Source organism: Anolis carolinensis, chromosome 2, assembly GCF_035594765.1.
Source record: "Anolis carolinensis isolate JA03-04 chromosome 2, rAnoCar3.1.pri, whole genome shotgun sequence".
Taxonomy (NCBI): domain Eukaryota; kingdom Metazoa; phylum Chordata; class Lepidosauria; order Squamata; family Dactyloidae; genus Anolis; species Anolis carolinensis.
In genome coordinates, this window is record NC_085842.1 from 6,285,405 (window position 1) to 6,300,947 (window position 15,543).

Genomic DNA, 15,543 nt, shown 5'->3' on the forward strand with positions numbered 1-15,543 from the left:
TTCAGTTTAAAACACTGTGGCATCCTCAGCCCATTATTTGAAAAGAAAAAGGGTTTTGTGTGCAGATGGAAGGACAGCAGGGAGGGGTCTGTTCTGTCCTTTCTGGGAAGGGGCTCCAGGGTCTCAGGGCAGCCGCTGAGAAGGAAGACCCCCTCTCATCTCACCCCCCACATCTGGGCTTGTGACAGGGATGGGTCTCAGAGGAGGGTCTCTCTTGATGATTGCCAGATTGGACAGGCTCATATAAGAAGGTACGGTCTGCCAGATAGCCTGGATCTGAGCCATATTTAACTTTCTGGGGCATAACCAGCACTTCCAATCATGCCTGAAAACACACTGGCTGGCAAGGGAGTAAACAGGGGATTAGTATGGCTCTTGTACCTTGCTCCAGTTTAGCATGTGCCACCTTGACCATGTCAAACAGCTGGTGCAGTTGGTACGCAAGATTTAGATGTGCAAAAGCAGTCCTGGCCACCCGACATCTGTGTCTCCAGGCCCAAAGCTGAGACTGGTGGGGACGAGAGACAGGGCCTTCTCCGTGGTGGCCCCTCAGCTGTGGAACTCCCTCCCCAGTGAAATTAGATCAGTTCTCTCTCTCCTGATCTTTAGAAAGAAATTAAAAACGTGGTTGTGGGACCAAGCCTTTGGACAGTAATTTCAGTGCCATTGGTGGATATGGAATTAGTGGAATTACGACTGGAATGGCTCCTATGTTTTGATTTTGGGTTGTGTGATTTTAATAATTGGTTTTAATGTTTAGATTGTTTTAACTTTATGGTTTTAATGTATATGTTTATTTTACTTGTATGTTTATGTGGCATCGAATTGTTGCCTACTTGTAAGCTGTTCTGAGTCCCCTTCAAGGTGAGAGGGGCAGGGTATAAATATAGTAAATAAATAAAATAATAAATAAAATCCTAGGGAATGTTGCCTGAATCTCATTATGGGATGGGGAGGAGATTTTGAGGTGCATTCCGTTTGGGACTCTCTCTTTCAGGAAGGCCCCTCTCTCCTTCTGGGATCAAAAGTCCACCCCTCCCATGATATAAAAAATTGCAGTTCATTAGAAGAGGTAGATAATTTCCCTCTGGCATCAAAAGACCACCCCTCCCATAATATAAGATGTTTCTTAGTGGAGCCCTGGTGAGGGTAGGGCAGTCATCTCCCATTTTCCCTCCTTCATCCTAATCTTAAAGGAGCCTCAGAGAGAGAAGGGGGGGGGAGATCAACCTTGTGCCTTGGTTTACTGACACACATTCATTGTTGTTCTTGGTTTTTAGGGGGTGGAGAGGGGTGGGAACTGGGCCCCCTTTCTCCAAATGTGATGCTAATGGAAGAATAGCATCCAGTGGGAATTGGCAGGACCCCCTCTTCTGCAGGGGAGGATCATGAGGGAATGGCCCCTTTGAAATGAAATGGGAGGATGGGGGTCTCCATGGGATTTTAGAGGAGCCCACCCAGTCAGTGGGGAGTAAGATGAAGGGGGGGGGAGAGGGAGAGGAAGGGGGATTCATTCTCTCAGGAGTTGAATGTTAATACTGGATTAATGCTGAGCCTGAGGAAAATGAATATTCCTGACTCCTGTGGGTCTCTTTCAGGGGCTCACACTCTACAGCGGATGTACGGCTGTGAGCTGAGGAGAGACGGGAGCAAAGGAGGGTATTTCCAGTCTGCCTACGACGGGAGGGACTACATCAGCTTTGACAAGGAGACCCTCACCTACACGGCAGCCGATGTCCCAGCCCAGAACACCAAGAGGAAGTGGGAGGCTGAACCTGGCATTGCCCAACGCCAAAAGGCTTACCTGGAGGAGGAGTGCATTGAGTGGCTGCAGAGACACCTGGAGTACGGGAAGGAGACCCTGCTGAGGACAGGTGAAGAACATCATGGGGGTGTAGGAAAGGAGGATTACAGTATCTTCATATCTTTCTCATCCCCTCCACCTGCATTTTAGTTTTTTCATAGTAGGAAAGGGGCCACTGAGAGTTTGGATTGTACCTTCACAAGAGGGGTGTGTGTGTTGAATACTTTTCCAGATTTTAGCAGGGGGTGGGGGTGGAATCCTGAGATGCAAATGGGAATTGCATTTCCTCCATGTTTTCCTGTTTGCAACAAAACCATCCAAGCAAACGGCAGCTATGGTATTTAACTTTGAATATGTTTTAATAGATATAAATAAATATAATAATAATAACCTTTCTCCCCCACCCCTGGACTTCAGCTTCCAGGCTGAGATAGTACAGTCCACCCTCCATAGCTCCCCTTTTCTCTTTCATGGGCAAATCCTGCTAGAACACTGGTTCTCAACCTGGGGTGCCCAGATGTTTTTGGCCTTCAACTCCCAGAAATCGTAACAGCTGGTAAACTGGCTGGGATTTCTGGGAGTTGTAGGCCAAAAACATCTGGAGACACGAGGTTGAGAACCACTGTGCTAGAAGATGAAAGGGAAACATCCCATCCATGTTGTGGTAATCTCTGAGCGGTTAGACTCAATTTAACCCTCTGTGGGGGAGATTCCACCAAAATATAGCAGAGTAGCAAAAGCAGACTTTCAAAACAGCAGATACTTACACGTGGTGAGCAAAGAAAAGCCTTTGTCTGTTAGGATGGAAATGGATTGCAGAGGCTCAGTAAAAGTTCAAAAAGCATTTATTCAGGTAAAAAGAATTCCATTGTAGATGGAAAGGTTTAGGAGCTGTCTAGCTCTCTAGGCTAGTTTCTAAGGTAAATATGAAAAGGTAAAAATAACAAACATCTAGATAGTTACATCTTGACAGGAGGGACAGCAAGATGCTGTTGTTAGTTTGGAGGACAAAGAGGAAGAGAGAGAACCAAAAATGGTTCTGACCTCATGGTCCAGTTTATTGGGGCCATAAAACATTCCGACCAATGGGAAGTTAGTGTCTCTGAAGATTCACATTTCTACTAACATCAAAGTAAGGGATGTGACGTAGACAGGATAGAAAGAGTGGAAACACAATAAAGCCTATCTAGGCATGCTTTGGATACAGAGAAAGGATTCCCTCAATCTAATCCTATCATCTATCTGTCTACATTTAGACTTGAGAAGTCCAGGATGACTCCCAACAATCCATGTGTCAAAAGGAGGAGGAAGAAAGAGGGAACAAGGAAGCACCCGATTCAAGACTGGTTTTTAGTATGCCTTTTCATGGATAAAAACCAATATATGCCGTATAGAGTGATATTAAATTCTCGGATTATAAAGTATATTTTATACAGTTGTGGGAATGCTTTAATACCACTGTGAACACCATCTGAAGAAATGAATTTGACGCCCATGAAAATGCATACTAAAATACAAGCCTATTAGTTTTAAAGGTGCTGCCACATGCCTTTCTTTCTCCCCGTCCTTTTGTTCTAACTTTCATGCTACAAGAGACTGACTCCGTTCCTTCTTCCAAGTGTCAGTGGCCAAATTTTGCTTGGCTGAAGCAGGTCAGATGTAGGTGGAAAGAGAGATTCTGCAGCTACAGAGAAGAGCCCTTCCCAGGTAGCCCAGCCCCATCCACCCCAGTCAGAGCTGGGAAAAGTTCCTTTCCAGAACCACAGTGCTCTGGATTTGGGGGGGGGGGGGGGATGAGGGTTTGCCTGGACCTGAGTTAAGCTCAGGTGAGAGGCCTGAGCTGGCTGAGGAAGATTCCCAAGGCCATATTCTAGGGAGAGGCCCTTCACAGCTTTTCTCAGAACAACTGTCTGAAGATGATTTGTCAGATTTGTCAAGTTATTGAGGGCCAAGATAGTGAGGGCATGGATAGAAAGCAAAGCTTTTGTAAACAGATAGTGTTCAGAGGTAAAGACAATCAGTTCGTTTACAGGAAAAGAGAGATAAACAACCTTTATCTAGGGATAAGGTCAAGATAAATGCTTTCCTTTCAGTTTTGGGATCTGGAAAAGCCTTATACTGAGTCATGGGAAAGAGTGGCCTCAATCAGGTCAACGTTGGAATTTCCTGACAGTCTTGCTTTCAAGTGCTCTTAGTTTCATATACCAAGTGTAGCCAAGCTCCAGTTTGATGTATGGGATTTTCTCTGCTGCCTTGTTTTATGCATCCTTATGCGCCTATGGATCTTGTATCCTCTTGAGGCTTATGGACTGTTTAAAATATTTAAACTTTGCTGTTTTACTATTGTTTACTGCTTTGCCTACATATATTCTTCAATAAACTGCTTGCTGATTTTACCAAGCTAGTGTGGTGTTCAAGGTCAGAGGAGTGCCTGCCCTAGTGTACAACAGTTACATGCTATGGTTGAGTCTTTTCAAAGCATCTGAGGGTTTTAGAGAATCCCCTTCTTGCCAAGGGATTTTTTTTTATTATTATTATTATTATTATTATTATTATTATTATTATTATTATTATTATTATCTTATGGGGTCCTATAGATGTGAGTGCTGAATACATAGGGGTCATAAGTCACACAGGGTGCCTTGCTTTTCTGAAACTGGAGCATTCACCTGTCTGGAAAGTAGTAAAGCCCTGTGCTTATTCTGATATCATCTTTGCAGAGGAGCCAGAAGTGAAGGTGACACGCAAGGCGGCCCATGACGGCATGGAGACCTTGATCTGCCGGGTGGGGGGCTTCTACCCCAAGGACATCGACATCGACTGGACAAAGGATGGGGAGGTCTGGACGCAGGATGTCTACCATGGCCTGGTGTCCCCCAACTCAGATGGGACTTACTACACCTGGAGGAGCATCAAGGTGGACCCCAAGGAGAGGGAACGCTACAAATGCCACGTGGAGCACGATGGGCTTCCGAAGCCTGTGGACGTGGCCTGGGAGGAGCCTGGTGAGTCATTTGAGGGAGGAAAGGAAGGTTCTGGGAGGGGCAAAAGGGCAACCCCCCCCCCAAGGCACCATCTGTAGAACCATGGGCTTGATCGTTAGACCCCAATTGCATAGTTTTCAATATAGTGTAGCATAGTGTTTCCCTTCCTGCAAGTGCCTTGTGGGCTATACATTCTCATCTTCTACTCCAGACTGGCTGGACTCTTCCTGCCCTTAATCCTAAGTGGCTTTGATGATACATTTGTAAATGGTTAAATTGCAACTCTGACAACAAAAACTAAATTTAATTATTTTACTATGTGTGTATTTGTTAAAGTGTTTATACTTCCAGCAGTTTTCAAATCATTAGGGAATTCCCTGCCTTTGGGCATGTTTTATTTACTTTTTTTATTCCCCGCCCTCTCTCCCTCATTGAGGGACTGGTAAAATCTAATGAAGACCTGCAAGGAAAAGGGGATGGCAGTGTGAGAGGGGATTCAGTCCAGCAGATGCCGGCTGCTCTTCTCTCCCTCAGAGGCTGGAGCAAGGGCAGTTGGGAGATGTAATTAGGGATTCTCATCAGCCTTTGGGACCGAGGCATAGTGGAGCTGTGCCTGGCTGCTTTTCTATTATGGTTATTATCCTTGGAACAGAGATTGCCGCCTCTAATTCTGCAAACCCTGACAAAGGGTTATGGGAGCTGGGTTGTTCATTGAATGTACACAAACACACTTGTTTTAGCATTGGTCTCCATGAACTCCCCAGTTCTTGACAACCTGTTCCATAAATTGTTTGGTTTGGTGATTTCCTTTTAATTCTTCTGTTCTTTTCCATTTCACCTCCAGCCTTCAACTTGGGGCTCATCATCGGGTGTGTCGTGGGAATTATCTTCCTGATGGCTGGGATTGTTTGGATTGCTGTGTATTTCAGTGAGTAAATTCTGAATGAATTTATTTGTGGAGGGAGGCAATCTGTGGTTTGAGGAAAGTTTTTTTCCCTATTGGAAACCCTATTTCCCTTGAGGGGACAATTTGGCTTAACTGATAACCTGGAGGCATGGACTACTCTTTTTGCCTTCTCTCGGCCACATCATGAGCTTGAATTTATTCATTTATTTATTTATTTGCAGTATTTATATTCTTCCCTTCTCACCCCGAAGGGGACTCAGGGCGAATCACATTATACACATACAGGGCAAATATTCAATGCCCATAAACACATCGAACAGAGACAGACAGACAGACAGACGCAGAGGCAATTTAATCTTCTCCTGGGGGGATGTTTGATTCTGGCCACAGGGGGGAGCAGCTGCTTCATCATGTACTCTGAGGGCACTTCCTCACTTCCTCATTCCAATGTTGTAAATTAGTTAAACTTGCCTCCCCACTTTTATAAGTGGTACCTTATTTCCTACTTGATAGATGCAACTATCTTTCGGGTTGCTAGGTCAGCAATGAGCAGGGGCTATATTTTATTTTTAATTGACGGGTGCTCACCCTGCCACGGGCTGGCCTCGAATTCATGACCTCATGGTCAGAGTGATTTATTGCAGCAGCTGTTTACCAGCTTGCGCCACAGCCCGGCTGAATCTCAGCTTGTTGACTGGAAAAGCTTCCCCATATCTGCTAATATCTCTCCAAGAAGCTTTGAGAGGTCTGTTTCTCTATGGGTTGCTAGGAAGAAATGGGAGAAACCCTGTGAGAGAGGGAAGAGGAGGGTGTGTGATCTTCTCCACCAGAAAACAAGATGGTTAGCTTTAACTTCCTGATTCTGTCTCTGCAGAAAAACATCACAGTGGATACAAAGCAGCTGCAGGTGAGTACCACCTCCCCTTTGCAGGTTTACTCCTGAAGGGTGGGCGCAGAGCTATGGCCTGCCAGAAAGGAGTGGAGGAAGGAGAGATATTTAACTGAGAAGAGCGCCTGCAGAAGGCAGCTCCATGTTCACTTGCTGTATCAAGTTCATATTATGAAAGACTCCTAGATGGGCAGCAGGAGGTGATGTTGAGCACTCTATATGCTGAGCAGCATTGGAACTGCAGTGTTCTAATAATATACATACATATGCATATGCATATGTATATATATTTCTGTGAATATATATTAGAGCTGTGCAAACTGTTAGTAAGTTGGCCATATTTTGGCAAAATTTATATGCCACCCTCACCAAATGCAGACTAATCAAAACACCCATCTTCAGAAGAAGTTTATTAATTTTCTTAAGTCTCCATGAGTCAGCTTGTTTTTGAAGCATAAGCAAACTCTTCTGGGAGGCACAAACTTGCTTCGTCACATCCTCTCAGCCTATCAGGACTGTGGCAGAGGGGAAGGTTGGAGACCCAGCTGCAGGCATTTCTCTTAAATGGAAGCAGCCACACTTCCATTGTGAGAGGTAGATCAAGGGATCAGAATTCATTCGGTCCATTCTCTACTGCTTTTGCATACAACCACAGCTTAAGATCCCTTTAGGATCATTTTCTTTGCATGTGAGGGATTTTTCCCTTTACAAAGGATTCATTTGGGAGGTTTTCTGTTTACTAAGGATTCATTTTTGATTTTGAAATCAATTAGAATTTTTTTCCCTTTGGATTTCTTTAATTAAAAATTAATTAATATTTCTACAAAATTCTTTCTTTATTTCCTTTTTCCTGGGAGGAAAATCACCCCTTGCCAGGCATAAAGCAATCATAGTGCTATCTTAAAAAATATTTGGGGGTCAACTGATAATTCTCCCAACCTGTTCCTTTCCTTTGCCATCTTAAAAATATTTTTGAATCAATTCTACTAATCCCTTTCCTTTCCTTTGCCATATTAAATATATATTTAATTCCATTAATAATTTTACAGAGTTCTTTATTTCCTTTTTCTGGGAGGAAAATGTGTTAGTCCCTTTTAGAGAAATTATAAAAACCAACGCTTAGGCTGTTTTTCCTCCTGCTTTTGACAGCTTGGTCCAAACCATAGTTTTCTGAGTGTGTTAATTCAGTTCTCTACGGCTGAGAGAGAGTGACTCAGCCAAGGTGCCAATTGAAAGAAAATCCCCTAAAAGCCAGTCAATGAGCAAAATGTTTCAAAACTTGGGGGGCTTACAGTATGTTCTACAAGTGTAGCAATTTTCATCCTAATAGCTGATAACTGTGTGTGCATACATATGTGTACATCTTTTGTTAATGTGGGATTTGTGTATTGATAGTGTTTAAATGCAATTTGTGCCATGCTTGTATTGCAACTGATTGCATCATCCAGAATGTACCATAGTGTGGAAAGAGTTAATTGCCAAGAAGCTATGATGTCCTTGATGTGTGGCTGGAACTAGGGAGTATCCAGACACAAATGTTTGTGCATACCGATTGTGTCAGTTCAGTTGAGTTCTGTCTGCCTAGAGTTCGAGTCAAGTTCTGTTGGAGAACAGAACAGTCCAGTGTTCGTCTATCGTCTGCAAGTCTGTTTGTATTGATTACTACTGCATACAGTAAAACTTTGTAAATAGTTTTACCAACGTCTCTGAGTGTCTCTTCGTTCTGCACTCCACTGCTTCCATCCAACTACTGCTGCGCTGCAAATACTTTCTCAATACTTTGTCTTGAGAAAAAGAGATAAGTCAAACCTTTCCTGTTCAAGGAACTGATCCTCCTGTCCTTTGCTTCCTTTTCAGCAAGTGAACAAGGATCCAACAGCTCTGGGACAGGTAAGTGTTAAGTGATCTCCACCTCCAAGAAAACAACACTTGCAAGTCAAAAAGGGATTCCCTAGCAAGTTGGTGCTACTGTTAGATCCACCCGTTTCCCCACTCCTTTATCTCCCAAACCTTGTACTAACTTTCAGGTGAGTAAAAGGGAAGCTGTCCCTCACCTCTCTGGATTCCCCCACTGTCCCATTGAGAGCAATGGCCCAGTCTTGGAGACTGAAAGGCACAGCCTGGTTCTCATCTGGCACCTCGAAGGCAAAGAGTGCCTGCACTCTGGAATTGCAGCCACAGAAACTGTGCCGTCCGCCGGACAATAAAAAACATATTAGAAGGAGAAACTCTTTCCTTCCCTATCTTTACAGCAAAGATTAGTTCTAGAAGCGACAGAATAACCCTGCTCCTTTAACTAGATTTCCTATTCCATATCAATATAATTCAATACTTATCTAATTTGGATAGGCTTAGATTGGCCTGGTTTTGAGGATGATTTGTCCCAGTTAGCCTTGCACAGCTCCAGCACGTTGGAAGACTATAGCCAGAATGAAACTCTAAAATGGAGACTAGACCCTGGTAAAAAGGGCGGTCCTAAGATGTTGTACTCTTTGACCAATCATTGCAAAGAAAACTGCAGCCAGCTCTTGCAGACTTCAAGCCACCTTTCCTGGGCTTTTGCAAAGGAGGGAAAACAAACAAACGACCAATAAGTAAGGCAAACCATCGTCCTGGGGGACGGAACACTCCCCGCTTAAATTCCCAGGATGTGGGAATTTACCACTCAAAAACATACAAACACCTTTGCACATATGACAATACAAACACTAGAACTTTAAACATCTCCAATAAGCAACACGAGGTCACTAATTGGTCTGTCCAAAATGGACACTTTGTCTCTGTTGCAAGTCTTTAATTGAACTTTCCTGACCTTACCATCCGGGCAAGGAAAGGTCTTTAATACAATGCCCATGGGCCACGCATGGCGGGGCAAGTCTTTGTCCTTTAACAACACAACGTTGTTAACCTCAATGTTGTCCTGTGGGCTTTGCCAGATTCTTCTAGCTTGAAGCTGGCTTAAGTACTCAGCTTTCCACCTTTTCCAAAAGTGGTTGGCCAAGGACTGCACCTGTTTCCACAGGGCACGGTGAGTTCCGTCCGGAACTGGCAACATGATGTCCTTCCATCCTGGCACCTTTTGTGTCAAAATAAGTGCAGGAGTCAGTGGTTGTAAGTTCTCAGGGTCACTGGTAAGGGGAACCAGCGGCCGGTTGTTGATAACTTCCGCCATAAGTGTCACCAAAACATCATGCGTCAATGACCTATGACTCAAAAGCATGGCATTAAGGATTTTGCGACTAATACCAATCATCCTCTCCCAAACACCACCCATGTGGGAGGCGTGAGGAACATTGAAAGTCCACATAATTTGTTCAGTATTCGTAAAGTTCTGAACCTTTGGGTCTCTCCCAAACCTAGACACACAATTGAGTTCTTTGGTCGCACCTACAAAATTGGTGCCACAGTCCGACCGAATTGACTTAATTGGCCCTCTGAGGGCTATGAACCTTTTTAATGCGTTTAAAAATGATGAAGTGTCCATCCCTTCTATGACTTCTATATGGACAGCTCGTATTACTAAACAAGTAAACAAAACTGCCCACCTCTTGTTATTTACAACACCACCCCTGGTTTTCCCAAGGACCAAACACATCGATTCCCACATGGGAAAAGGGTGGGTCTGTCAAAGTCCTATCCTGAGGTAGTTCTGCCATCAACTGACTTTGACAGTTTCGCCTAAGGCGCCTGCATTTAACACATTTGAAAATACAACTGTTGACCAACCTTTTGGCATTAACTACCCACAGACCTTCATTTCTAAGGGCTGCCTCAGTTAGAGTTCTACCCTGATGATGGATCCTTTCATGGTGATGCCGAACGAGCAGCAATGCAGTGTGACTATTAGGGGGTATGATGACGGGGTTTTTTATGCACGCCTTGAGTTTAGCTTTGGCTAACCTTCCTCCAACTCTCAAAATACCCTCCTTGTCTAGAAATGGGTTTAACTCATTTAGAAGACTTTGATTAGGGATGTTGAGCCCTTGCTCTAGCCTAGCTATTTCCTGCTTGAAAGCAGATCTCTGTACTGACTTGAATATGACGCTCTTAGCCTTTATCATATCCTGGACCTGTAAAGGCTCACTATCTTTGCAAGCTAAACGATGTATAAGCCTAGCAATTGCTCTAAGAAGACTGTGCCACTCCGAAAAACATTCAAAACGGTGTGGTTCCAGGCAAGATCTTTGGCCCATCTTGATTTCTGTGGTTGATTTGCAGGCTTTCACCTCTGCACTTCGTGAGACTTGAGCATTCATAATGTCCGAAAACCTTTGCTCATCTTTCGAGAGCGCTGTGGCTTCGTCTCTCTCAGAGACTTTGAAGATGGAGGAATACTCTGGAGTTATTGCTTGGCAGTAGACTGAGATGTGACTTAGGCAACTGCGCACAAGTGTAGGACGTCCACCTTTAAGCACCTGTGCTTGATTGGAGTCCAACGACGATGGTGGGTGCATCTTGTTTATGCACACTGGGCCTGTAACTGTCCAGCCTAGTGGTAGCAGCTGAGCAATGGGCGCCCCTGGAGGTCCCTTAACTTGGTTGTTCACATAGAACAAGTTCGGACAGTCCGCACCAAGCAGAAGGGCAATGTCCACATCTGGCTGAAAGGCTGGTATGGCATTCTTTAACCGTCGCAAATGTGGATGAGCCTCCACAACTTCTCTAGTTACAATTTGTTTTTTGTTCCGAGGGATGGAGGAACACTCAATCAGGTCTGGCAACTTGAACTGTCTCTTCTGGTCGCAAGAGGAGACAACAAAGCCAGATGCTATGCGACCCTGCAACTTCTTTTTTCCTGCACACGTAGTCATAGTGTAGTCGACCATCTTGGTTTTAAGGTCAAACATGCGGAAGAACTCTGGAGTAGCCAGGGAGGCGTCGCTCTGTGAATCCAGGGCCACATAGAGTCTCTTTCTAAGCCAAGGGCTCTTGGCTGGATATACATCCGCTAGGCAGATAGGATGACAAACTCTGTACTGGTGCGAGTCAGAACACAGCTCTGTACAGGCGACTGCTGAAACTTCCACCTGCATCTCTGGTGCGGCTGGCTTGTCGGTGTCTTCGACTGCTGACTTTTCTTTTGGTGAAGCGTTCTCTTTGGGGTGGGAGATGATATTGGAGTTGTGCATTGTGGTGCAATGCTTGAGGCTGTTGCATTTCTCACACTTGATGTTTTCTTTGCAGTTGGATGCAAAGTGTGGAGTTGCTCCACAGCATCTAAAGCAGATTCCCTGCTTTTGAACTAGCTGTTGCCTTTCTTTGTATGTCTTTCTACTAAACTCCCTGCAGTTGGCCAAGCTGTGAGGCTTTTGGTGAATAGGGCAAAGCAACTCTTTTACCTCCGACCTGGGTTCGTCAGTCTTGTGTTGAGTTTCGACTGCCTTTACGCTGACAGGTCTATTGGCCTCTCTAGGTGGTTTCTTGTCCACTTCAGGTGCCTTCTCTGGCTGGGTCCCTTGGTATAAGGTGGGGAGGCCCGTCTGTGGATCATTCCTTTCTCTGGCTGCCCTGGTGATGAACTGGACCAAATGAGAAAATGGAGGGTATGCCTGGGAGTGGGCCTCCTTGTAGTTGAAGACCTCCTGTCCCCAGCGTTCTTGCAAAGTGAAGGGCAGCTTGGTCAAGATCTGCCTCTGGGACAGGTGCTGATCGAGGCACTTCAAACCGGGCAGTTCTGGATTCTCCTTGGCCGACTCTAATTCCGCAAGGAGATCGCTGAGGTCCCACAAGAGTTTGAAGTCTTTGAGTTTTAAAGCTGGGAACCTTTGGAGCTTGTCCATAAGAGATGCTTCAATCTCTGTACTGGCCCCATACCTCTGCTGCAACCTGGCCCAGGCCTTTTCCAGGGCTTTGTCGGGATCGGCTACGTGGGCTGCGTAGATCTTTTTAACTTGTGAGGATGAGGCTGGGCCCAACCATGCAGCCAGAAGAGTCAGTTCTTCCTCAGGCAATAACTTTAAGTCTCTGATTGCTCTCTGGAAGGTGGCCTTCCAGAGAAGAAATTCCTCAGGCTTGTCCGAAAACTTTTCGACACCCTTGTCCTTAAGATCTCTTCTGGGGCTTCTGATGATGGAGACAAGCTGGGACTCCGGCGTCGAAGGGAACAATTGAGGAGTTTGCTGTTGTGGAGTGGACTCCCACCGTGTACCTTGCGTCAACCTTTGGCCTCTTGGAGGGATGACATCGACCACTGACGAATCGATGGTTCCCTGTGCAGCTGTCTGTAGGGGCCAACTAGCGCTCGGCCTTGAGGCCCTGATTGACTGACCTAGGGTTTTAGCAGGAGGCACAGGTAGCTCGAGCAAGGGTGAGCTCCCCGCTATGACGCTCTGCTCTGCAGGAAACTCAAAAGTGACTTTGGGGCCCTGCTCTGGGTAAGGAGAGAAGTCTCCCTGTTCCTCATCCGAAAACTGGCTGTACATGCTGCCAAGGTGCGCAAACACTTTGGCAGAAGGGTCCTGTATTGGTAACTGGCTTACATTTTCTTCTGTGAGTGGCTCAATTAGGGCCTTGGCCAAAGTCTCAGCCCTTACCCTTTTGGCTGCGGCATCCATCTTTATTCTAAGCATCTCTATACGAGCCTGTTCTATTTGCATTTCGCTTTGTCTACGGGCCTGTTCTATTTGCATTTCGCTTTGTCTTTGGGCCTGTTCCATTTGCATTTCGCTTTGTCTACGGGCCTGTTCCATTTGCATTTCGCTTTGTCTACGGGCCTGTTCTATTTGCAGTCGTTGCTCTTCTTCTTTAAAGGGAAGGGTGAGATCAGCTGCCTTAGCATCAGCCTCCGCCCCCGCTACCTTGCTCTTTAGCTCCAGACGTGCAGCCTCCTTAATGTGCAAGGCAGCTAGGGAAGAGATGGCACTCCCAGCAGCAGAAGACTTGCTAGAGTGGCTGTGTTTAGACGATGCACGCTCCCTTAGTTTAGATACCTGGCTAGAGCGGTTGGACTTAAGACTAAGTGCCACAGCAGGTGATTTTAAAAGATTGGTCTCATGGCTGCATAAGGAAGCTAGGATTGCCCTCACCCTATTTTCTTTCTCATTAGTGTCAGCTAAAACACTCCCTATTTCTAACTCTGAATCCTTGGCGTTAATGCGCTCGAGGACCTGGACTATCTTAGACACTAAACCCCTCCAAAGACCGAAGGCTTCTTCGAGGTCTGTCTGTAATATGGCTGGCACCCTTGTGATACCCAAGCTCTCTATTCTGTCCATTAATGTTGTGATGCGCTCCCATGCCGAACCTAACCTCACATGGAGGAGCTCCTTTTCGTCTATTAGATGGGCTAGCATTTTGGCTGAAGGGTGCTTTATCCTTTGGGGCCTTTCATTCCTACTTTCAGCCTCAGAAGGAGGTATACCATCTGTATCATCTTGAAATTGCATAGACATTATGTATTCTTAATAGCAAGTAAATTTACAACAAAGGCAAATGCAATATACCTGCAAGTAAATTTACAATAAAAGCAAATTCAATATATAATACAATTCACAGCACTTAACCATAGCAATATATATCACTAAGTAACTATACTTTACAAAGATTGTGACCTTTGGCGCCAGATTTTGGTGGGCAAGTTGCAAAATGCCAACTGACAGCAACTTGCCACTTGTTACCTCCCTTGCCCGAGTGACGTAAACTGCCGAAATGGCGACTTCGCCAAATTTTCAAGCACCTCGTGCTCTGCGGCTCGAGGCCTGCCGCCGAAGGAGCACCGAGGCTGGCTTTGGAAAGGAGGAGAGAAGAGACGCCTCCTCCCCGCTGTGAAGGGAGGTCACCACCGCAGGTCGATGAAACAGGTCACCACCGCAGGACGATGAGGCAGGTCACCACCGCAGGACGATGAGGCAGGTCACCACCGCAGGACGATGAGGCAGGTCACCACCGCCAGGCGACTGTCCCGGCCGAGTGCTTCTGGACTCACCACCTCCAGGACCTACTGCTGGGTTTTGCACAGCCGTGCAATTGCCGAAACAGCCGCAGGGCTACACGCACACACGCGAGCTGAAGAGCAGGATACTGCAGAGGCTGAAGGAATGGAGCCCCACTCTCTCACTTGCCTTTCGGCCTGGCAGCAAGCTTTCACTGCAACAGACCAACAAAATCAAAGTCTCTATGGCCGTGCAAGCTAGCTCAAGCGGAAAAACCGCTGATCTACCTCAAAACTGTGCCGTCCGCCGGACAATAAAAAACTATAAAACTGAAACGTGCTGTCCTTTATCCGGGCGAACTGCAAATCCCTATAAGCTGTCCTATAGATATTGAACGACTGAGTCTGGATAACTTCAAAAAAGGATGTTTATTCATACAAGGTTGTAAACCTGGCACAGATCTTAAAGTTGCAGAAAATGAAACAAATTTCTATAGGTTTTAGTCACAGAATTATCCCTGGTTCCAGAAGGCAAAAGTGATTATAAAACCACTATACCCTAATCACGCTGCCTATATTAGAAGGAGAAACTCTTTCCTTCCCTATCTTTACAGCAAAGATTAGTTCTAGAAGCGACAGAATAACCCTGCTCCTTTAACTAGATTTCCTATTCCATATCAATATAATTCAATACTTATCTAATTTGGATAGGCTTAGATTGGCCTGGTTTTGAGGATGATTTGTCCCAGTTAGCCTTGCACAGCTCCAGCACGTTGGAAGACTATAGCCAGAATGAAACTCTAAAATGGAGACTAGACCCTGGTAAAAAGGGCGGTCCTAAGATGTTGTACTCTTTGACCAATCATTGCAAAGAAAACTGCAGCCAGCTCTTGCAGACTTCAAGCCACCTTTCCTGGGCTTTTGCAAAGGAGGGAAAACAAACAAACGACCAATAAGTAAGGCAAACCATCGTCCTGGGGGACGGAACAGAAACCACTGTGTATGGCACGAGGCCAGCCAGTGAAGACATAGCCCATTGCAGAGCTTGGCCAATTCCCCTCAAAGATCCTGAACCCTGTTTAGTTCAGT

At 45.5% G+C, this 15,543-nt stretch overlaps 1 protein-coding gene across 4 annotated transcripts in view; it reads left to right on the forward strand.

Moving 5' to 3' along the window:
• Positions 1–15,543, forward strand: part of LOC100559565 (H-2 class I histocompatibility antigen, Q9 alpha chain) — an 80,962-nt gene that overhangs the window by 51,505 nt on the left and 13,914 nt on the right. For all 4 annotated transcript variants that reach the window (XM_062972937.1, XM_062972936.1, XM_062972940.1 and 1 more), the window contains exons 3-7: positions 1,599–1,874; positions 4,525–4,809; positions 5,633–5,716; positions 6,570–6,602; positions 8,442–8,474. In XM_062972937.1, the coding sequence (XP_062829007.1) occupies positions 1,599–1,874; positions 4,525–4,809; positions 5,633–5,716; positions 6,570–6,602; positions 8,442–8,474 (711 nt within the window). The remainder of the gene's footprint in view (positions 1–1,598; positions 1,875–4,524; positions 4,810–5,632; positions 5,717–6,569; positions 6,603–8,441; positions 8,475–15,543) is intronic.